Genomic DNA, 24809 nt, shown 5'->3' with positions numbered 1-24809 from the left:
ATTGAAAATCATTTATTAGTACGATAAACAGGCCTCGTGTTCACAAAACATTTTCAGTCACAGCTGAGTTTGATAATGAAAATTTATTTGTCATTTATATCTAAATTGCATGTTTAAAGCTAAATTTTAAGTTAAAAACTATTTTCAAGTGGCTATTCGGTATTGATGGTTAGTCTCATCTGCAATTTAACATTAAAGTTTTAGTAAAATTGACATCAAGACAGGGCCAGTACGGGTGCACTTATTTTTTTTCACGTCATAGACAATCCTTGTTTGTCCTACTAATATCCTGGTGTTATACTAGGCAGCATCACCGAATAAAGGTAAATTATATTTGTAATGGGTTTCCTCAAATGATATTTCCATCTTCTTAGAGCATTACTGATAAACTGTTCAGAACAAGTTGGATAGTCTTCTATTGAGTTTCCTGTGTTTAGAGTTGCTACAATATTTTATTTTATTGCCCGCATAGAGATCGTTTAGTGAATTCTAGACAATTGGGGAATACTACAATAACAGGTACTATTTAATGGCTTCCACTCCACTATAATGAAGGTTCCCCTAAGTGCAGGTGCACTTGTTGGTTTATCACTTGCTTAAATGGACCACTGAAGAATGTAAGGTATGAGAATATATGAATACCATAAGTATGCACAATCTTTTTCAGTTTCTAAGTATCACAATAGTATGCTTTTAGTTGAATGGAATAGGCAATGAAATTGATAAATTGTAATTAGTCTACTTTAGATTCGGCCAAAACAAATCCTAAATTTGAGTACCAGCTGGTATCAAACGTTCGTTTTCCTTGGTATTCGTCACGTGTGCGATTGAATATCAACTCTTCAAGACACCCGTAGGTCACAGGTTGCTCATCTAAGTGAAACTTATTTGCAAGGAGCTCTTTCCTTGTCGACAGAAGCGGCAAATCTTTAATTGCAAAGATACATATGTTTTTAAACCATTTTCCATGACAAATCCACCGATGTATTTTTGAATTATATCTGTTTTTGAAACGCGCTAGGTAAGGCTTTCTTCTGTCTGACATCTTAGTCGTTTCCGGGAATCCTGTAACAAAATTGCAAAAAATAAAAATAAGCGACAACAAATAAAATTCTGGATGTAAAGATTATTTAATGTCTGTAATTCATTGTTTGTCACACAACAAGGTCAGTACTACGACAGAACTTTTTTTATTGGAAATAACGAAAATGACCGAACCTTTCGGGTATCATGGAGATTTTTTTACCTTGTTATCTGTACAATGAGCAATTGACAAGCCGAAAACCAGCTTTTATATCGAAATTAGTTTACATGAATTACAGTTACAAGTCATTGGAAGTCAAATTCAAATTCATACTTTAATCAGTGCAGATCTTTACAAAATATAGGGAACGAGCTTGTGGAAGAAAATTATCTGAATCGAAACACAGATTCTTGTCACAAAAGAGAATAAAAAGCAAATACTAACGCTATTAAATCAGTGGCTCAACGTTGACATCAATTTTAATTATGCGTACCCTGGCAGTGTTTGGCGTAAGTGTCTATACTATATACTATATTCTAACCGAACTGTTGATTATTACGTACTCATAATGAATATTGTTTTAAATAAAAATTATTCAATTTAAATAATTTACAAATATGAATTTTGCAAAATGAATGGGACATCCAGCTGATGTCACGAAGTCGTTCACGTCATTTTTTAAAATAAATATTTGTTTGTCAACGTCGTTAATTAACTTACTTTAGATGCTATCTCTGTGCGAGGACGTCGTAAACGTCACATACGATCTCCGTGCGCCAGGTTCGTGTTAGTGACTGTTTTTGATTATTTGATGGTAGTCACTTCTAAGATGCAGTACACTTAATAGAATTATTGTAAATCATGATGATATTTTTTTTTTACATTTTGCGTCATTAAGTATATATTGCCTACAAACAAAGTCTGAATTGTATATTTAAAAAGACAGAAAAAATAACAAAGAAATATGACTGTACGTTACGGTGTTCCGTTTGGTCCTCGAAAGGTGAATCACGACACTACGATGATGAAAGTCGAAACCACAATGATGAATGTTGAAATTAAAGTTGTAAAAACAAAACTAGTAGTGATTATTATGGCGACAACCTGAAACTACGATGATTAATGTCAGAATCCACGATGATAAAAACGCAATATCTTTTCGCATTTTCATTATCGTGGTTTCGACTTTCACTATCAAACTTTCAATTTTCGACTTTCATCATCGTAGTTTCGGCTTCCACAATCGGGTTTTCGACTTTCATCATCGTGCTTTCGACTTTCATCATCGTGCTTTTGACTTCCGATGACGGAAGTCGAAAGTCGAAAGCACTATGATGAAAACACGAAACGACAATAGTGAAAAGGCGAAATGATATTGCGTTTTCATCATCTAGGTTTTGTGATTGTGACATTCATCATCGTAGTTTCGAGTTTTCATCATCATAATTTCGACTTTCACCATCGTGTTTTCGACTTTCATCATCGTTGTTTCGTGATTTCGACTTTTGAGATATGCGGTTCAGAAATAAAACTATCGATGGTCCAAACGAAATTGCGTAGTACGTCGTGCCGTTCAGGACATGACCGAATCAATGAAATAAAGAAATATGCACCTTTATAAGACCCAGGGACACCTAGATGTCGGTTATGATTCAATATTGTGAAATATGCCTCGTCAGGTATCTTGCAAGATGTGTTAACGTAATCCAAAATGTCACGTGCTCTTGGGTCATGTAAACTGTAATCAACGAACCCTCGGGTAACTGCTATATGGACGGCCCCTTTTGTAACATTAATTTCATGTGGTGGTGTTATTTCATTCTTTGGTAAACATCTGTCTGTAAATCTGCAATGTATTAAAATGCTGATTTACCCATTTTTAACGCAATAACTGCATTAAATTGTAAAGTACTTGCCTGTTATCCGTAAAAACTGCAAACATCTCCACATGAATCCTAAGTGGAGAACGAATGATTTCAGACCCATAGTCTTTTATCAATCGTCAATTATCAATTCGCTTTGGGATCGAACCCACGGCACTGAGATCTGTACAGAGGCACTACATACTGATAGTGATAGTCATATGATTATATATGCTAATTACAAAAAAAAAGAGAATCATATGTGGAATATTTTTCAATGGTGCATTCTCCCAATCGGCCTAAGTACCAGACAAATTGCACAAATCCTTCAAGTATAAAGCTATCCACATAGTAAACAAACTCCTAGACACCCGGACAAAGCCAAAAAAAAATAGACTTCATTCTAAAGTAATCCAACACTCGTACCCATTTTAACGCCACTTTTTATTTATATTACTTTCTTTTCTATTGCTATCAATACATACTGATCCTTGCCAGAAAGATTGTACAAAGACGGATAGATAAAGAAAACTATTTTGAAAACATCTACACTTTACAGAAGCCTCCATGGCGTAGTGGTTATAGTTGCTGACATTGAATCACTCGCCCTTCACAACTCGCTCACTGCTTGAGTTACAGAATTCCTTCATGTGGGTAAGCCATTAAGCTGGCTTACGGAAAGTCAGTTGTTCTACCAGGTGCCCGCGCGTGCCCGAGATAATTCCTGGAGGGCCAACAATGGTATTTTTCCACAAAGGCAAGCTAGAAAACCGCCATATGACCTGTAATTTTGTAGATGTGGCGTTAACCGCCAACACCCCCTCCTCCCCCCCCACCCCACCCCCTGTGCCTGGACCGGGATTCGAACCCCGGACCTCTGGATTTGTTTCACAAAGAGAATATATGCGTAGAACTCTAACTGAATCTTGTTTAGAATCTTGTTTATGATACTCACTGTACTACGGTCGTTTCTACGTCATTAGACCCATTGTATGCCTTTAAAATCTGCACTAGTTCATAATTGGTTTTCAGTGGAAATTCCTGTCCTGTCAAATTTATGAAATATTTCCATTTTTTGTTTCTCGCCCATAACTGTTCCATACATAAAAGTTCGGGTTCCAGTACGGATATTTCACCCCATGTAACATTGACTCTTTTGTTTGATAAGAAAACGTTTTGGAAACAGTTTGCGATTCTTGACATTGCTTTATAAATTTTTTCATCTGTCTTAGAATCCACATGTATACAATAAATATTTTGTGGTCTGTAAATTGCGCGTAAAAGTCGTTCAGCTTGTTCTACATCTTTATACATAAGAATGCTGAATGCAATGGGAAAGTTCCTCTCTTCTTCCGTCAAATGGTGCGTTATATATCCTCTGTCGTTAATAAAAGAAGTACAGTTCTTAGTCATTTTTATATAGTGTGCTGGTTTCAACTTGGGCATGGTGGTAACGTTAATTGTTAAAGCTTTATATATCGCAATATCATTATTGTTAAAAATTCCAAGGCAGTCTATATTCTTAATAGTTCTGTTATACAAAAAGAAGTGTTTGTTAACTTTATTTTTTTCTCCCTTACTGGAAATATCTGACGCCTTAGTTAGTTTAGATTTTCTAAAATTCGGATTGATAACGTAGTTTTTGTCATTTAGATTATTGTCTGGTCCTTGCTGATATGCTGTCGTCTTGTAGGTGGACTTTTGCGGCAAGTCAGCAAAGTGTTGTTGATGTGATATCTTTTTCTTAAGGCTTACAATTACACTTGCATTAAAATGTTTTCCGTTTTGTTCCATGTAATGATTCACAATGTAATTGTCGGTGTTTGTACTTATATTCTGTATCTCTATGGAGTATGTATCTTGGAACGCGCAACAAAACTTCAGAATGTATATAAACATTAAGAACAAAGAAAATATCGCTATTTTAAATCCAAAACAATCACTTATCGCACTCATTTTTCTCACAATACGCTTCAATACGTAGTGGAAATAGGTTAAAAGTCTGCAAAATGCAAAGCGCATTTTCATGGGTATACGTTCGTTAAAACTAACTTGTACGTTCGTTAAAACTAATTTTCATAGGTTTACATTCATTGATATTTTAAAGTATTTTATCACATTTAAGTTCAAAAGTTTATACATCGTAAAACAAAATGTTTTGCAAAAAAAGTTTTTAATTTTATTCCATCAAAAAACGACACAGTATCCAAATAACTGAGTGTTTTCTTTTTAATTGCAGAAACTGTTTTTTTTTTCTGTTTGATAAGACGTTTGAAATGAAAACCTATTTTTCTAACGGATCAGAATATACATAATTCTAATGATTTTTGCGATAAAGAAATTAAGTCCCAAGGGTATAAAATCAATTCAATATATTTCATAATTTTTTCTGTCGCAAAAAGTAGGACACTTTTTCGTGCTAAAAGTTAATAGATTGTAATTTTTTAGGCTTGCGAAATTTCGCGCTCATAAATCATACTAAACCACTTTGGAACCATCTAAATTTTATGATAATGCTCATTTCAGATAGTTCTGCTATAGCCATGCTTTTGATAACAAATTAATGAATAAAAAATTAAAAAGAAAAGCTTTTTAATGATTCTCTCTCAAAGCAATATTATATTTTAATTTGATATTTACATTAAGTGTAATTATGTTTTGTATAGAAGGAAAGAAGTGTCTATTTAGATATTCTTGAACAACATTCGTGTTATATCAAGGAGGGCCATTTCCACGAAACTGCACATTCGAACTGAAGTCAATGATAAAAGAACATGAACAAAATTGCGTCGTTGCCTTTAGGTCTATTCAGATTTTAACCCTACAGTAGCAATTGCTTTGTTTCCATGATATATGTTGAAATTCTAATTGGCATGGGGTAACTACAGTGTATAATTTTAAGGTAACGAATGGCCGTTTCTTCAAGGGAAAAGTAGTGTTATTCAAACATACCGTTGAGCTCGGTGATTATATATTATTGACATATATTATTTGCCGTATTTTTCTCAGCAAATATTAGTACATGCATTATAGCCACCTCACCTTCACCGCCCATCAACACATGTACGCTCGCACGTGCGCACGCATAAAATGTGTATAGTGTAATATTTTTTATTGCACTAACTGTTATCTGTGATTATTTTCCTTTCTGTTGATAAACATTTTCAAATTGTCGAGCAAGCGTTCCTGTTTTTCAGATGCACAAAATCACATGGTCATATAACTTGTCATCGACTGATGAACTTCATTAAAATAAACTTAAAGGTGGATAATCAGATTTTGGCCATGTAACGGATTTGTTCGAAACTTTAGCATCTGATCATTTACACTCATTTATGTTCACTTAACACTTAATACAAATTAGATTTTCACTGGAGGTATTTTTAAAATTTCATTTTCCTATCCTGGTTGCCCAACCAAGATAGAGTTATTTTATCATAAGTATAAATTTGATAAACATACTTTGCCTAAGGAAATGTATAAATATTAGACATATTGTAATATATTTGTAAAATATTTGCATTAAAAATTATGTATTTAGATGGAATTCATTAGAAACGCAAGTTTGAAAAATTATTATTACCTCCCTTTGCCTATCTTGGTTGCGCAACCAAAATAGATTGGAAATAAATGAATTCAGAAGCTTCACACAGCCTTTAAACTTGCATTTTGGTTCAGATTGTTCAATAGTTGATATGTCTACCAAATGCAAATGTAAAACTAGACATTGTATCGAAATATAAAGAAATACCCAGCTTTTTACATACTTTCATATTAAAGGGGAGTAATTACAAAATTTTATAAAAATAATAAAATATACATTTCAAATAGGAATCTAACTCTATGTAATCGGTCTTTTTATTCCTTAAATAATTCTCTACCAGAATATACAAAAAAGTAAAAAATGTCATTAAATGTTGTTTAAATGTGATTGACCACCTTTAAAATATAATATATAAAAGAAAAAAGCCAAAAGTATGTCAAAGAGGCATTATTTTAAGTATGCAAAAACTTATTATCATAATTAAATCATTACTGTAATGTTTTATTATTTCGCACTGATAATGGTCGTTTTCAATTTTCGTATTAAATCTACAACCTGATATGCTGGACATAACAACACTTATGTTGCCATCTGCAAAACCCATAATTAGTTTGACTGTTTAGAAAAAATTCCGAATTCTCCAACTCTGTGTTTGTTTATCTCAGTGTTGATTGTAAATCAGACAACTATTTTTGAAATATTATTTTGTAGGGATAACGCATGTTTTTTCGTGTTGTTACATCTGCAGAATCCCGAGGGAATGGTTGGTGCCCGAACCCGTTAGGACGAGGATACAAATGTTTCTCTAGGTATTCTGAAGATGTTACAACACAAAATGAACATACGTTAACGCTATTCAAGCATAAAATACGTAACAAACTAATAAACGAATAAAGTATCCCTCAATTTCATTAGATTTCAATGAAACGCGCGGGAACGTCTGCGTTGTTTTTTCACATTGACGCCATTTCCTTTTGAATAATTCGTTTGTTGCCGAATGTGTTTACGCTTTGCCATGGAACGCGCATTTATTTAAAATGGTGTTTTAACAGTACGTGAACGCGATAATCTCTCTGTTAAGGTAGTTCTGCACGTTTGATAAAACGGAAGTGATGGCGTAACATTATTTATCCGGATAACGTAGAATAAAGCCTGGATTTGGCTTACGGAAATGAAAATCATTTTATGAATTAATGGCCACCCGTGAGTAGATTTATTCTATCTATCTTTCTAAAGTTAGAAATATGATATTAAACATCTTACACGTTAAATAATTCAAACTAGTGGTTTAAAACCATCTTGAAATGTGCGGATCACTTTAATTATGAGCAAATATCTCAAAAACAAGCACACGGACATTTTATTTTACCATATTATAGGCCATATGTTTATTTTCGACTGTGAGAAGTGTCATTAAAATCTACATTATAGAGAAACTTCTATTCGCGGAAATGTTATGAAAATTGTTATGTTCCCATAGTCTCCTATTATGAAAACTTGCGTGATGTCGTAATTTTTCAGTCTAGCAAAAAAAAAAAAAAAAAAAAAACAAAAAAAAAAAAAAAAAAAAAAACAAGCACACAACACTATCCTTTTTATTTGTTAAGTACATTCTGAAGTTTTGAAAATTCAGGGTTTAATCAAATTCTACATTGCAGATTTTTTTTATCCAAATGTGCAGAACTACCTTAACACACGTTTTCTCTCCTGTTAAAACACCCACGAAAAGTGACAAGAACATTCAGTATTATGCTAGAAGAAATAGTAAAAGATATGATAAATAAATGGTATTGTATTCTGTGATTGTGTACACGACGCACCAAAAGGAAATGACACAAGCGCCTATTAACAGATTTCATTACCAGCATTTTCATGTAAAGTATTTCTGCCACAAAGCTCTCTACATAATAAAAATATTTTTATTGTCTAAATTAGGTCTGGCATGGTACAGTATGTAGTATTCTCGTGTGCCTTAACGCCCGTATCATTTACTAGTGAAACGGCAATAATTATCCATTTATTATATCCCCGACAATTACAATCAATATGGACTGCAGATTTTCGTTTCCTATACAAGAATGTCGATACCTGCTGGTATGTGAGCTTTTATATGACATTTCATTAAACGATAGCACGCATCACGACATTAGAAATCCTAATGCATTTTATACATAAACGTTTGTCTGTTTTTGGTTTAACGCAGATGTTCAACAATACTATAGTATTTCAGTTATGTTGACCTACAAGTGTTCCTGGATTCTGCACCAATACAAACCTGTTCTCCGGAAGTAACTGCCAACTTCCCCACATGAATTAGAGGTGGAGGACAAATGATTTCAGACACAATGTATTTTATCAAATTGTCACGGAGAGCATACAGAACAATCCGAACGAGGGTCGCACTCACAACCTCGCGATTTGTAGATCGGCGCTCTCTCTAATGTGCTAAGCGGGCGGGTAACGTTTATGTCGTTCATAAAAGTATTAACAAATTAAATACCAGCGAGACAAAGCAGAATAATTTAAAGATTTGAACATGCTCAAGTAAAAACTGAATATAACCATTGACAACCTCCATATTTCCAAAGTAAATGAGTTGCTATTGACTTAAATTACTATGGCGTTACATAAAGATATACTTCAAACAAAATCATCTTACCCCATACAAAGCCCGGATATTTGACATTATCTTTCATATCATCAATAGTAAATTAATGAACTCTTTTAGAAAAATACTTTTATAAAATAATTTCAACAAATTGGAATAATGCAATGATACCATTTTACCCATTTTATGGCCGAAGTTACAAAAGTTACAAAAAAAAACGCATACGTCTGTCGACATTCATACACAGCATACGGCGCTGCATTAAAAAAGTGGAATCATTTACGACTTTTCATTTTATGTGTCTCTTAAAATTTTTTCACCATTATACTTTTGTAGCAACCTTCATAGCTAAAGGGACTAACCCACACATTTTAGGAAAAAATAATTTCTTTTAAAATCCATAAAAAGTGAGTACTCTGAAAGTGATTAGTAGTACAAACATTGATTTTAGCAAGATAACCAAAAGTAGTAAACCGTTGCAACGCTTTTGAAATAATGCAGCTAATTTGCAGTTTTCTTGCATTTTTACCCATATCAAACTTTAATTTTCGCTCAGTTTTTCAGTTTTCAGTGCCATATTAACATTTATTGCCAAAATGAACAATCTTGAAAAAATTCGCACAAACTGTGGATGAGAAGCTTTAACATTGAAATAAGATACATAGAAATAAAAGTTAAACTGTGTGATGAATTGTCTATAATTGATAGGGACGACAAGATGTCCGGTTGCAGGACAGACCGCCCGATAACTCGCGGATGAACGTTGAGCGGCAGGTTGAGTTATTTACCTATAATCTCGAGATTATCCCATAGTCAAACGGGTTGTGCATGAAAATTTCAAGTTGAGTAATGGCTGATCGGCGAATCATGTTTTTGAAACATTTACATGTATAGTAGGTGTATAATTATAGTACATACAGGTCTGGATCCAGAAATATTTGACTGGGGGCACCATTCTATAACAAAGACGTCACCATCGAGGCGCATAGCGCCATGAAGGGTAGGTATGGTGAGGGGAGCGTCTGTTCATGTTAGGGGGTTCTCCCCTTGGCCTTGTTTAAATACAGGCATGAAATGGTGGCCTCTGGTGCATTTTTAGGTCTTGATTTTGAGGAAATGGAGGGGTTACTCGCCTCTTGATCGAGGAGGGTGGGAATTCACGGTGCTGTCCCCCTGGAAAATTTTGAAAAACATGTATGAACATGATGGCCTCTGGTGTGTTGCTGAATTTTGAGAATATTATTCCTTTGCTAAAATAATACGTTGCATCTTTGCTGAGTGTAGGTCACTTGTCAGCCAACTGAGGGGGTGGGAGGGGGGCACGAGCTTCCTCGGACCGGCCCTGGATCAGCACCTAGTATACACAGTATAGCAACATCAGACTGAAGATGCCCAGGCAAAAGGGCGTATTATTTTCTCTTTATGAGAAAGAAGTTCTAGCACACTTTCTTTGGTCAGGCGGTATTTTTGTTGAAATTCCACATCATCAATTTAGATGAGTGGATTAGTTCTATCTGTCTCGTACAATGAACTCTTTCCTTAAGTTTCTGTCAAGTTCCTCAAACATGTCAAGGTAATCAAACACAGACATACTTTAATTAACCTCATGTAGAATTGAAAACGAACCACGTACATAAATAAAATATGCCTCGATACGGCGGCGATAAACCTATTAACAACCAGGTTTGTACAAGAACTTGAAGAAGTGTCCACTGAGAAATCATTACCGTGAAAATTTCGTCGTGTAACCCATCCATATCTTGGCCGAGAATTGTAACGGTAACATAAGAAGGCGTTTCACGCAACCCGTTTGATCGGCGGATCACAATAAATCTCGCTTAACTCTAGCTTATTTTTGTCTTGGAACCGGTCATCTGTTATTCTGTCGTGTAGTTAACAGCCTCTTTTCACGCTGTATAAGCATGTAGCTAGTCCAGTCCTTGATTCCAGTCTGAAATAATATGTTCATATTTCCTACATCTGAATGCCAATTGTAATTGACGTATTATTGAATCTACAATATTCTATTACACATTACGCACCATCTGTCTCATTATTTACATGTACCTCCATATGTTTTAGACAGCGAACTGTTTGTTTATAATAATGGAAAAAAAACATTAAATATTTCTGATGTCTATCAGTACAATGCGTAACGTTATACGAAAACGTAGCCGACACGTGAAATTCATATCCAATTACATTTACTTTATACAGTGCATTATGGTATATTGAACCGTATGTTTGTATAATGAATATTCTTTGACGTATAAACCAACCATAAAAAGAAACTCATCACTAACACTATAGTATTTGATGTCATTGTTTGACATGGAGGTACTGTTCAATGATGAAACTAGAGATGCACAGTAAGAACAAGCAATGTCTGAAGAAAAAACAAAGTCAAAGTACCTTATGAAACACGTGTTACCAACAGCATCTACAAAACATACTTAGTATGTTGATTTCATGTCCTATTCATTCAGCCGAAGTTAGGAAGATTGCATATCTTGTTCAAACAATAACGGAAGAACTGAGTGAGTAAGATGAATTTAGAATAAAGAATACTATGTAAATCCATTCGAAAAAAAGATTTGTTGCCGTTACATCAGACTGTGCTTGTTTATGTCCTCGTTAGCTCTTAGCCTATCATAATTGAAGAAATAAAGTATGCTGAATCAGAAGTATTAAATCTATTTTTATAGGTATTTGGCTGAATCAATACTTGTAAGCTATTTTGTCATATTATTCACAAGCTTAATACACATATATATTTTCATTGCAATAAAATTACTAAGACTTTAGCCACAGTGGCCCAATATTACTCAGGCTTGTAATATCGTGTACGGCTATTTGTCCAAACTGAGACTATCATCCTGCCTTAACCTCTAAACCGATTCGGCGGCACAACACCTCTAAGTGTTGCTAACAAGGTTAATACACAAATATATCTTCATCATAATGGTCGACAAACACATAAGCCACAGGTTATTTTGAGTGAGTTGAGCTAATTTAAGATGCGTTCTGTGACAGACTGAAACAATTAAACCAAGGCCAAATATATTTCAAAGTCCATCTATATTAACTTTTTTTATGTAAAATTTCAATGTTTGTCCAAATTGAGACCATAATCCTGTCCTAAACACTGACTCGGTCCTGCAGTAAAATACTTCTAGTCCAAGTATTCAGACTTAATATACCGAGATATTTTCACAGCAATAGTGTGACAAACATATTCGCCACGATGGACCACTATTTTAGGGTTTGCATATCTTTGACTTGCATTACTTTGTCATGAATATAATTTCAATTCTTTTCCAAATTGAGACCGTCATCATGGCCTAACCACTTAACCGATTTAGCAGCGAAATACCTCTGATTGTAGCTCATAAGCCCACACCGAACATAAATATGTGCATATGGTGATATAACAGATGAAACGGACAAGTTATGTTTACAAAATGTTGACTGACAGAAATACACTCGACCAAGTCACGAAACTGCTGAATAACATGGCAAATCGGTTTGCAAACAAATAATCCATGTTGTTTTCTGAAATAAGCATGCATACTCCATAAATATATTTAAATAAGATGTTGCATAGACGTTGCGTTTAAAAAAAAAATCCTTTATCTAGACAGTAAAAAAAAATTCACTGTATGCCGCCTCGTCAATTTTGACTGATATTTGATCTGAACTCTTATTTGCGACTGACACTGTCTTCTATTTTGCGACTTAAGTATGCGATTTACGTCCCTAAAGGGAGTAAATGAAATAAAAATACTTACCGAAGTGTCTTCATGTCTATACTGTCATTTAATGTCAAACCCCTTGTGCTATGCATGTACTTATCCATTGGGGGTGGGGGTCTTTGACTACCTAATTATATAATGCAACTGAATTCTTCATGTAAGTATTCCGTGATGGTTTTTACAGACATATACTCTCATAAAATACAGAATTGGAACCGAAAGTATACAAATCGTAGTTGTCACCAAACTTCTATTTTATAGTAGAAACTGATTAAAAGCGAGGATGTGATCGGGGGGACAGAACCGACCCTGTCCGTGTTTTATTTGTCATCCGTCAATTTTCTATTCATAACAGCTTAAAGTTTTTGAATAAAAATTTACATGTAAAATTTTGAAGATGTAAAGGTATAAACTGAGGCGAATTTAAATAGAACCAATTGAATTGTTATTCGTAAATTACATAAGATTCGATTTAATTAATAAACGATAAACACCCTAATTACATGCATTTTTGCTAAGTTGTACGGAAATTCACTACGGACACGAATTACCTTATTTATTTACTCTGTACATTGATTAAGAAAAGAAAAGACGTGGATACTACATTATGAAAGATTATTTGGATACAAATATGAAGATTGTTAGTATTTCAAATCTTTTTGAATTTTGAAAATCCATAAATGAGCAAAAAAGTTATTAAAAATTAAAAATTGTGATTCAATACGCAAACGGTGTTAAAACCATTGTTTTGCCAACCACCAGATAAACAGATGTTAACGCGTGACGTCACGGCGATCTCTCCTATACACAACGCCCCTAGTATGTCACGCAAGAAATTACCTTCTGCCGATTCCTTATGGAAGTCACGCGAAGAAATGTTTCCTGTGGACTTCAAAAAGTCGAGGATTGTGAGACAGGAGGGGACTATAGGTTTACCCCCGACCGTCTGTCCGTGTGTCTGTATGTCTGTCCATCCGTCAATTTTCTAATTTCATATTTTGACAGCTTATCAAGTGTAGTTTGAGATGATATATAGGTTTCAATGGGTAAAATTTTAGAAAGTATAGTAAATGGATCTAAACTGTGGCGAATTTAAACTAGAACCAAGTGGGAAATGTATCACTGGTATATAGCCTCTACAGTAACGCGCATTCTCCATTTTAAGTGTAATAAACGTAGAAAAGGCACGCCTATAAACCGTATTTCTGTATTTTGTGCTAGAGCTGCCGCCTAACGGAAAGTTGTCATGGCACGGACACGAAAATTTGACCCTTATTTACCTTTGACCTCCTTGTGACATTGACTTTAAAGAAAAAGAAAAGGACGGGCATTACTACATTTTGTATTCTAAACCTAATTTCAACTTACTATCATTTGAGATGTTGGAGTAATAGAGAAGTTGGTCGAGGTATTCAGTGAAGCAACTCATTTAGTTCACTGTTGATTGCAGTATCTAGTACATTGCACATGAGGGATGCGCTCTAGCTAAATGTCAACACTTAGCAAGAAGTGTTGAATCTACAGATAATATGACTTATTTTGTTGGAAGAAACATGATTTTATTGACATGGCACCATTATTGTGGCCAGTTTTGCACGAATTACCGAATTTTCATTAAATACACAAGTATTTTTGTGTCATTCTCGCTAGCTTCATTTCACAGTAATAGGGTGGTAGCATTCAAAGCATGCACAATTTTAAATGAAGTTCACAAATACTAGAACATATATATTTACATACATAAATAAATAGCAGATCTGAAACATTTTGCCTAAAGTACATGACAATGGTCAAAATCAGAAGTTTAAACTGGCGAAAATTGCTTCTTATTTGAAAAGTAAATCAAAGACAACAGTAACTATTTCGTGTACTATAAATTTCGTAGACTATTTAATACAAAATCGTGCTTACCGAATTAAGATAGTTTCCATTCAAAGCTATATATATATATATATATATATATATATATATATATATATATATATATATATTTTTTTTTTTTTTTTTTTTTTTTTTTTTTTTTTCTTTTCAGCTCCAAAAAAGATCTAAGATTCATACCCCCACCCCACCCCAGAAATTCAATGATAGGCCCATAAGCATACTTTATTGAGCATGATTTATGGACATGCAGATGTTCGCACAGAGAGTTACGTCAATGTTATTAGATATTGAATATTTCATGCAGTAAAATATTGGGTCTGCCATCCTACTATTTTACTTTCGATATCTAATCATGTATTTATATAAGCATATGACTGATATCTAAATAATAAGTTAACTGCAAAGGGCGTTGCCGGTCTAAAATGAGTCCACGGACAACTTGATTAGGGGTTTTCGGGGACATGCTGGGAATTCACCGGAAAAGGATAGCTCAGGTCTGTTTTGATTCATATATTTTGAGGTATCTTCTAGATTACCTCTTTTGAACTTGTAAGAATGATAAATTGTGGCTGTGAAAATTATGTGCAAGCCCGGGCCTTTGCGTCCAACAGGTAGATATGCTTATTGCTACCATATACATGTTTGGCTTATCTGATGTAAATGCAACCATCAATGTTTGATATAAGTTCAATTAAATATTTCATTGATAATTGCTTTTAAAGATAAAAAAATATCATAAAATGCATAAATCTGTTTAGACCTGCTGCAAGCTACAAACAGTTTTTTCTAAGATAAGTAAAATCAAGGAGTGGATGGGTAGAAAATTTAAGAAACAAAAATAAAATAAAACATGTTAGTTTACTTGTTGGTTTAAAATTATTCCGTCTATTAAATATATAATCCATGATATCGTAGAAGAATCTAAAAATATATCTCAAACAGCGATTTTCTCTTGAATAAAAGCATTGTTTATCGTTCAGGTACGTTACTATTAATTTGATAATCTTGTTCATGACACGTGCAATGATTGATCAATTGATATATTCATTTAATATTACAATGTTTTGTCAAATCTAGGAAGAAAAGTTAACTTTTTTATCTAATGTTGGGAAAAGAAAGTATATAGCTCTTCTATGACCTTGTAATAAAGATTCGCTTCTTTACATACACTCAAATTACCGATGTAAACTCCTTCACATACTTAAAGCCTAGTGTAGCATATATCACAGATGGTCAATTTATTCACCTTTTTAACCCTTACCCTGCTAAATTTCTATAATTCTATAACTATAATTTCCATCTTTCAATTTGGACAACAGCACCTTAACTGCTGCAAACGGTCCCGAACATTCATTTATATATTTGACCCCTGAAAAACAGATACACCTTAATTCCGAATACTGTACGACTTTTGAGAAAAAAAATGCTCTAAGTCTGTATTGAAATAGCCCTTCAAATGAACTGTGTCAAGTAGTAACTGAACTGTCCATTTGTGTGTATGTCTTAAATATACCCTGAATTACCACTCGTCTCTATGGATCATGTCTCTGGTCTTTAACAAACCACGGATATTTTTTGCTTGAGCTGCCCGTTTGTTATTGTCCGTAATGTCTGTGAAACAAATAAAACAACTTTGAAAAGATAGTAACTGTCACAAATTCTTCTATTGTCACAGATTCTTCAATTTAAAGTTATACCTTAAAGAAAGGTAAGAATGAAATATTACAGTTTATAGGCTCGATAGAATATTTTGCACTTTAGACAAAGTGACAAACCCCTCTAAACCGGACAAATAGCTCGGTCCCAATGCCGTCCGGTTTAGAGGGGTTCTACTGTATTTATTGGATAGACTGCACATTGAGAAAATGATATATATGTGATATATATAATTTTTTGGGTATTTCATTGTATTTAATGCTAAAATTGCTGCAGAATGAGGATTGAGGTTGAGACGCACTTGGTATTAAAATGCCCAATGTGTTTTTTATTATTATTTACGAGGGCGACATTGTTCAACCAAACATACGGATGACGATTTAGAAAGTGTGCTCATAGAATCTATGTTAGAATGTGTAAACCAATATTTCACAAATGACTAAAGGATCAGTGTTTCCTTTGATGACTTTGAGGTACCTCCCATACACAAATGTATCACAAGTGATTGTAGCAGGTACTCTTGGATCGCTAGGTGGACCGTCGTAAGTTGCACACATGGTTCCAATATCTTCATCCACATCATTTCGAGTTCTAGATACCAGAAAGTTCAACTGGGACTTTCTTTCGTCTGTAAAAAGAGTAATTTTCAAATTATTCATGTATAATCTCGCGAAAGATCAAATTGATACCTACAGTTGTTTTGTTTATCTATCATTTACATGAAATAAAACAGTCAGATTTACAACGATCGTTTTTTTTTTCATTGTTTTTAGTTATATCTAATATTATACTGGAAATGAGATTTTAATCATTTTAAACAAACAAACAAATATCCATAACATGCACTGGCATCTTCTTTTAAGATACAAAACAGCACCATATGAATCTACAGAAAGAAAAGTCTTGCAAGGTGTTGTGATTTTCATTTTAAAAAGTTGTACTCAGTCTGCTAAACTTCAACAAATTATACAGATGCACCAAAGCCTAATGACAAAGGCATCAAAGCTATAATAAGAATATATAAAACAAGACAATTAAAATAGATTAAACATTACTACAGCAGTCTGTTCTAAAATAAAAGACGATTCGGCCGACTGGTCCCTCCGAGCCAAGTTCCATAACCCAGTACGGATTTGCATCACCATTTGCAGTATGAGTACACGAGTGGCCGAAGAAATGACCTTCCATGTTCCCGTCTAAAGCTAGGTCAGCACTTGCCCATGCAGTGGTAGATGATTGCCAGGCACTGGCGCCTGTCATCATGTCTCTATCTGTGAAAAATGGTGAAGTGAGACCATTGAAAACAAATCAGGTTAGGAGTAAAAGTCACAGTTTTAAAAGTGTCTCTTAACCACATTTTTGCATATACACGTCTCACCAAAATTACACAAATCATTCCATATGCATTTGACACCCGAATGTGTACATTTATACACCACATAGTGTGGTAAATCTAGATTAAAATCTATATACTTTATGTAGATATAAGACCATTCGGGTTGAACGGATCAATATAGGACGTAGCCGTCAAATCGGAACCACACAACAGTGTATGTATACATCCCGCACGATAGCTCAAACGATAACATGTTTGATAATTGTGATTTTTCTTCAGTAAAACGTTTCAATACACAAAATATTTTGTATAACATTACAGTATGCACTTAACTTCTGTCATGGACAACTGTTTTGAGTAACAATCAAACAATGATATAAACATGTTGTCGTTTAGATTATCGTGCGGGAGTAGACTAAGTGTGTACATTAGCAAAATATACACTAATGTATATAGACCAAGACCAAGGAAATAAAGAAATGCAGTGGGACAACCCCTAGAAAACATCTGTTGTAAAAAAAAAAACAACTCGGATGTTAAAGCCTGATAATGATGCGCACATAACATCACTCTTAAGCCTACACGCCAGACACGTTATCGAACCAGACTGTTTATTCGCAAAGCTAGGCTAAGTTAGCCAGGTCTATGTGTAATTGATTATTCTTGCGCAGATTCTTTCCCAGTTAGGGGTCTTTCCCTCCGGTCAGATCGTCCTGTCTTTGTACCTGTAGAGGATAAAAGGAGTACTGCGCGGCTGTCCTTAAATGTAAGACGACTTCAAGCGTGTTTCTCTTGAAAAGGGCGCTATATAAATCTCGTATATTAAAAGATAGTGTACATACAATTTACCCCCACTAGGTGATAACCTATTACCTGAAATGAATAAATGATAATCAAAAAAAATGTTTTATCGAAACGTGGATAATGCAGCGCGGCATCATTTTGTTAACTCTGAGACATAAAATTCCGCTACTTAATTATTGATATTTTAAAAGCATCCAGTCCATTATTTTGCAAAATAAGTCAATTTTGTTATTGTTAAAAATCGTTTTTCTGATATCTATAATGATGTTTTTGACAGAAACAACATTTTTTATAGCTAAAGGTGTCAGCTTTGAATGTTTATTTTGTGCGTCATGGTTTTGCCTGAAGTTCCACCGTGGTTTATACACTTCTACTAAGCACAACTAAGAAAATGCTACCTTTATGCTTAATCACTCTGGTAGCAGTGTTCTTCGTGTTTTTCTAGATAGATATATCTAGATCTAAATTGTAATCAGTTATATTCATATAAACCGATGGATAGTAAGAAGTCCATTTGATTTAGAAGCAACCAGTCCATTACTTTACTGAAAGATGTTTGTCGGCTTTACGCCCAACCTCCTACACGCTTGGTAAAGCAAATTTACGCTTTCTTAACATGTTTTAAAATAAATAGAGGATATTTCCTAAATGTCGCAAATACGATTTTGAGAAAATTAACGAAATTTCTATTTATCACATGTTAACAATTGAACATGTAAAATAAATACGGTCAAGTTAATGTGCAGTAATTCAGACTGTAGTTATTCAACCCCCAAAAATGTAAAGCACGCCATCTTACATTGAAATGGACGTCAGTTCACACAGCTGACTTGGTGCAAGTTCAGCAATCGAAGTAATATTTTCTAAAACATTGCTATTAGTAACTTTGACTTGCATGTCCTGTAGTATGCATATTTGTCTTGTACATGACTCGTGTACGGCTCGAATTTAAGGTTGCCGTTTGATACAATATTGCCTGGCGGGTGCCATTTTTCTCAGTCAGTTAAAATGCATTCAGTGTGTATACATTATGACTGTTCCGGTTGTCTACTGCTGTTATGTACATCATTAGCAACCAAGAGAATCATTAACGGACATTTTAAACGTAACATATTTTAAGAAGAAAAATGTATTGGCATAGTGGGTGAAATTCGGAAATATTTCAGTGATAAATTTCAGTAATTCACCAACTATTATAACAAATATTTTCTAATGAAAAACAAACAAAATATTACAATTACCATATTTTCAAATGACAGGAATGAAACATTATTGTAACGGAACATAGGATTAAATTTAACGAATGAAAATGTTTGGCAAAATGTTGTGGAAAAATTGATAGCAGCTATCTCTCTCGGTTATCAGAGATGGGTGAAAACTCAAAGCAAATCGAAGATTATTTATACGAGGATTGTTCAAATATGAATGCATATAAGCACATAAAACTGTGTCCTTGATAGATTTCAATGAAAGGTCCCCTCGAAGTATTCACCTCCAACAGATATGCAAAGTTTCAGTCTTTTAATCCAATCCATGAAGGCATTTTCATAGTCTTTTCTAGGTATACTATGAATACACTGGAATATTGCAGAACTGAGGTGTTTGCGCTGCACAATTTTTCGACCAGAAAGGTATTTTTGAACTTGGGAACAAAAAGAAGTCACACGGGGCAAGGTCAGGCGAATAAGGAGGGTGAGAGAACACAACAACCTTTTCCTGCTTCAGAAAGTATTGTACTATAAGATTCTTTCACTGGTTATAGGTGCAGATGGGAATTTCCGGCCTCGAGGGTAACTGTTTAGGTGGTAACGAGGTTCCTACCGAGTTACCGTCTAAACAGTTACCCGAGAGCCGGATATTCCCATCTGCACCTATAACCAGTGACAGAACCTTTTTCTTGCATACCGATATCAAGATATAATAATAGAAATAAAACCAGTCGAACGGCTTTCTTTTTAGAACTATTTCTTATAGCAGCGTATTTAAACAAACGCTGGAAACCAACGTCCGTAAACAGGAAAGACGTCATGACGTTTCAAAAACAAACAACAATTTGATGTTTAGTTCCGGTTTTGTTTTATCAGTTCCAGCGTAACGTTATGAATTTTTGATAAAATAACGTGTTTTGAATCGAGAAATATACTATCAGGAACAAAGAGGAACTGTCAAGGTATTGGATTTTTATTCCATTTTTCGAAATAAAATATAAATAACTACATAAATCTTCTACATATATGTAGTTCGTAATACGTCATTTAAAGCACGAGAGTCATCTTACACCCCGGGGTGTAAGATGTATTTTTCCAGCACCGGTAAAAATACCGGAAATAGAGAATCTGTCATTGGCCTTCGGTTAAGATCAGAAATTCTTGCACACCGGACTGGCGTTTCCGGTGATTTTACCCATGCCGTCAAAACCCATCTGGCACCCCCCATGCCAGATGACTCTCGTGCTGTTAATGACAACTAGTGGTTCATGCACTGATAATATATTGTTTATGTAAAATACGAAAAAAGCAGGTACCTTGATAGTTTCTCTCCGTTCCTTATAGTATATTTCTCGATTCAAAATACGTTAGTTTACCGTAAGAACATAACGTTACGCTACAAACGGTAAAACTAAGTGGAACTTTGTTATTGTGCGTAACGCAAAACATGACGTCACTTCTGCTTACGGACGTTAATTTCCCGCGCTTTGTGTTCATTCTCTACTATAAGAAAGAGTGCTACGTAAATATATCTACCTATTATTTGTAAAATATGGTATGCAAGAAATATAATATGCCAGAATGAAATGCTAGCATGTATACGATATGCAAGAAAAATATCAGTCATGTGTTTACGAATCGGATAGAAATATCCGTCCCTCGGCCACCTGCGCATGAGCGGTAATTCGGCAAGCCTCATTACCGCCCAATGCGCAGGTGCCCTCGGGACGGATATCCCCGTCTGGTAAGAAAATAGACGCCTTGTGCGATGACGCATTGTCATGTAGCAATCTGACATTGGCCAAACCAGTTGCGGATCTTCGATTTTTGAAATATTTCTTCAGTTTTCGAAGAACTTTAGTCTTGTAAAACTTCGCATTTACGGATTTGCCTTTAGGTACAGCAACCTGAATGGCAGGACCCTGAGTTGTGAAGAATATTGCATACATTACCTTCTTGACACTCGTGGTCCGCTTTACAATGCATGGTCTTTTGCCAGACTTTGTTGCCCATATTTTGTTCTGAATATTTCCTTTGGGCTTAAAAATGTGAACCCATGTCTCGCCACCAGTGACGACATTTGCGAAAGACCGTGCATTGTAATCTGGAAACTGTTTAAGCAACAATTTTGCGCATTGCACGCGTGCCTTTTTTCTGCTCATCTGTCAACAGACCGGGAATCCATCTAGCACAGATCTTTCTCATTTTCAAATTACGTTTCAGAATTGTATGAGCTGCTGCTAATGAGATGCCAACCATACTAGCTATTTGCCTAGCGGTGTATCTTGCATCAGAAGCAACTATTTCTGTCACTCTAGCAACCATCTTGGCAGACGTTGCTGTTTTCGGCCGACGGCCATGTGGAGCATATTCTGTCGAAACTAACCCACATTTGAATTTCTTAAACCAACGAATAACTGTCGAAAAAGACATTTCATAATGCCCATAAACAGAACATATTTCATCAAAAATGTCTTTACACCCTATGCCAAGAATACAACGATTCTTAATATAGGACCGTATTTTAACGGCGTTCGCTGACCTTCTTCCAACCATTTTTGTATTAGTATACACGAGTAGGCAATGTTTAGCGAGTGATAGACACAGCTAAGTGAACGGATTTTAATGGGTGTGGTATCAATGAAAAGCTAACATGTTTATCTACCCAATAATCTTAATTTCCTCGAGAGTTTCGCATTATTGAGCGAGACAATTTTCTAGATGCATTCATATTTGAACAATCCTCGTACCTTGCACTGATTTTGTCTATGATCACAAAGATCATAAACGCTTAGCACTGCATCCATTTGTTTATGATCGCGATAACAATAACGAACGCATGTATGTCTGATCGCTGTAATCATACAGAAATAAATATTATGATTGATAAAGTCATAAACACGCACAAAATTAAAGGATACACGGGTTTATCTCGTAGCAAAACCTGGCCTCTAAGATGCTAGATGGATTCTTTTCAGGATTGTTACATCATCAATGTGAATGAAGGTCAGAAGAAGTAATTCATCCAAGCCCTGAACGAATTAATAAGACTAGATTATCTCGCTTGGTAAGTCATAGTTGACATGAAACAGATGACGATCCAACTTTCTATTTTCTCGTCCAGTATCTGTGATTTATTGTTTGAGGGAAAACGATTCAAAATTATTTCGCAAATTTTGATTGATCCAACGAAAAAGGTATTGATGAGGAAAAAAATCACCCTAAAAAGATTTTGCTTCGTATCCACTTAAAATAAACCCAAGAAAACAACAAGTATTAAAAAAATTTTAAAAAAAAAACGGTATCATTTCTTAAACAATAAGCACATTTAGTGTAAAAAAATTGTATTTTAAAATTTGCCTTTCCATGGTCTAAAACAAAGTCACATGATCAGTGATAAAAGGTAATATTGACTCCTGAGTGAAAGCATAAACTATTATTGATCTCTAACTTTGAATTGACGACGTTTTACGTTGTAAAATGTGGCGTCGGACGTAATTTACCAACCCTAAAATCTTTTGCATTTTTTTTCGCAGAACCGTCGGTTTTTTTAAATTGATAAAAAAATTTTTTTAAGATTCGTTCATCGGGAATTTTCGACCCCCCTTAAAGGATAATGAATAAAAAAGAGACAAAAGGGGCCTTTTTAAAATTACAAAAGTTGTTTTTTTAAGTCTTATATGATTTAGTTTTTAATTTTCACCGTAAAATGTACAAGTGAAATTAAATAACTCTTTTAAATAAAATTTAAAAACTAACCGTAAACTGCAGCGTGGGAGTGTACGTCCTCCACCCCGTCTCAGATAAATGTTGGGTCGAGGTATTCATTAAAAATACTCGTTTTTTTCATTTTCTTGTTATTCTATTGTAGCTAATGGAGGCCTTTAGCTCGTGTCACAATATCAGACATCGCACAAGTGAAACGTTGGAATCCCATAAATTGTTTTTGAATCTATGCAAAGGCCCGAAATTTTTTGAACAATTTTTTGTGTTGTAGCCACAACATCGTGAGTAAATAGATTCATGCTATAAAACTTAAAAAGAAACCGAAATAAGATGCATGTTCTTGGGAAAACTTAAAAAATGTAAAGGATACAGAATGCTTTAATTCACCCCAACCATCATTTTAACATTTTCCACAGAATGATTCAGATTGAAATGTTACATAATCCCAAGAATAACGTAATTTATTTAAATTTAATTAATCTAATTGTAAAAAATTTTGGAAATTTGGCCCACTTATGTAGTTTTACAAACCTTTACGGGGATTTGTAAAATTAAATTTAAATTTAAAGTTTCTTAGAGCTCAAAAATTTCGCTATTTAACCTTAACCTGCTTATTTTTTTTTAATGGATGGCCATCTTTAAATTTGGCAGTACATTATATCAAAGGGATTTCACTAAAAATTTATGATAATAGCGAACAGTGCGACCAGATCGACTGCACGGATGTGCAGGCTGATATTGATCTGCACTGGTCGCAAAGGCAGAATCATTGCCGCCAGCAGGCTAAGGGTTAAAATGCTTTCAAATATTCAAACTTGTGCCTTGTTTACCTGCACTAGATGCAATAAAGTCTTTGTATTGAAACAGTGGGGACAACAGAAAACGTCATTAATTAATTAATTTTTCAATAAAATGTTAGTGTCTGTATTTTTTATGTAAATGCAACATTTCTTTAGCAATCAAAAGAAAGTAAAAACCCCAAATTTTTGTAAATATAGCAATTAAAATAAAATTTTGGAATTAAAAAAAATCAGTTAGAGAAATTAAATAATAGAAGATGCGTTTGATTGTCTCTTCATGCGATGCTATCTTGACTTCCAAGCACTTTTTAAGTTGAATTTTACTCTCAAAAGTTGCCGAAATTTGGGGGCCCGCGGTCTGAAGTTGGCGGCCTAGCGACCTCCAGCTAGCGGCCTGGCGGCTTTGCTGCGCATGAAGTCAGCGGCCTAGCGGTCTGATGTTAGCGTCCTGGCATACTTGTGTATATTTTGTAAAAGAATGATTTGTATAAGAAAACTACGAATGCAAACATTAAACCTCAGTAAAGCATAAAAAGAATGTTGCTTTAACATTGGAAAATTTAAGCAGTTTTGTTTCACGAAATAAAAAAAAAAAAGTCATGTTTAGG

General features: G+C 34.5%; 1 protein-coding gene across 1 annotated transcript; it reads right to left on the bottom strand.

Annotated features, from left to right (window-relative positions):
- Positions 1–733: 733 nt before the first annotated feature.
- Positions 734–17587, bottom strand: LOC128557350 (N-acetyllactosaminide beta-1,6-N-acetylglucosaminyl-transferase-like). Its single transcript, XM_053544655.1, has 6 exons — positions 17386–17587; positions 16805–16955; positions 3842–4417; positions 3323–3351; positions 2638–2862; positions 734–927 (listed from the first exon to the last, which is right to left on the bottom strand). Exons 1-6 carry the CDS (start codon positions 17585–17587, stop codon positions 734–736), a joined length of 1377 nt encoding a protein of 458 aa, XP_053400630.1.
- Between the last annotated feature and the right edge of the window lie 7222 nt (positions 17588–24809).

This window comes from Mercenaria mercenaria, chromosome 5 (genome assembly GCF_021730395.1).
Source record: "Mercenaria mercenaria strain notata chromosome 5, MADL_Memer_1, whole genome shotgun sequence".
Classification (NCBI taxonomy): domain Eukaryota; kingdom Metazoa; phylum Mollusca; class Bivalvia; order Venerida; family Veneridae; genus Mercenaria; species Mercenaria mercenaria.
Note: the sequence above shows the minus strand (reverse complement) of the source record. Positions and strands in the feature narration are given on the sequence as shown.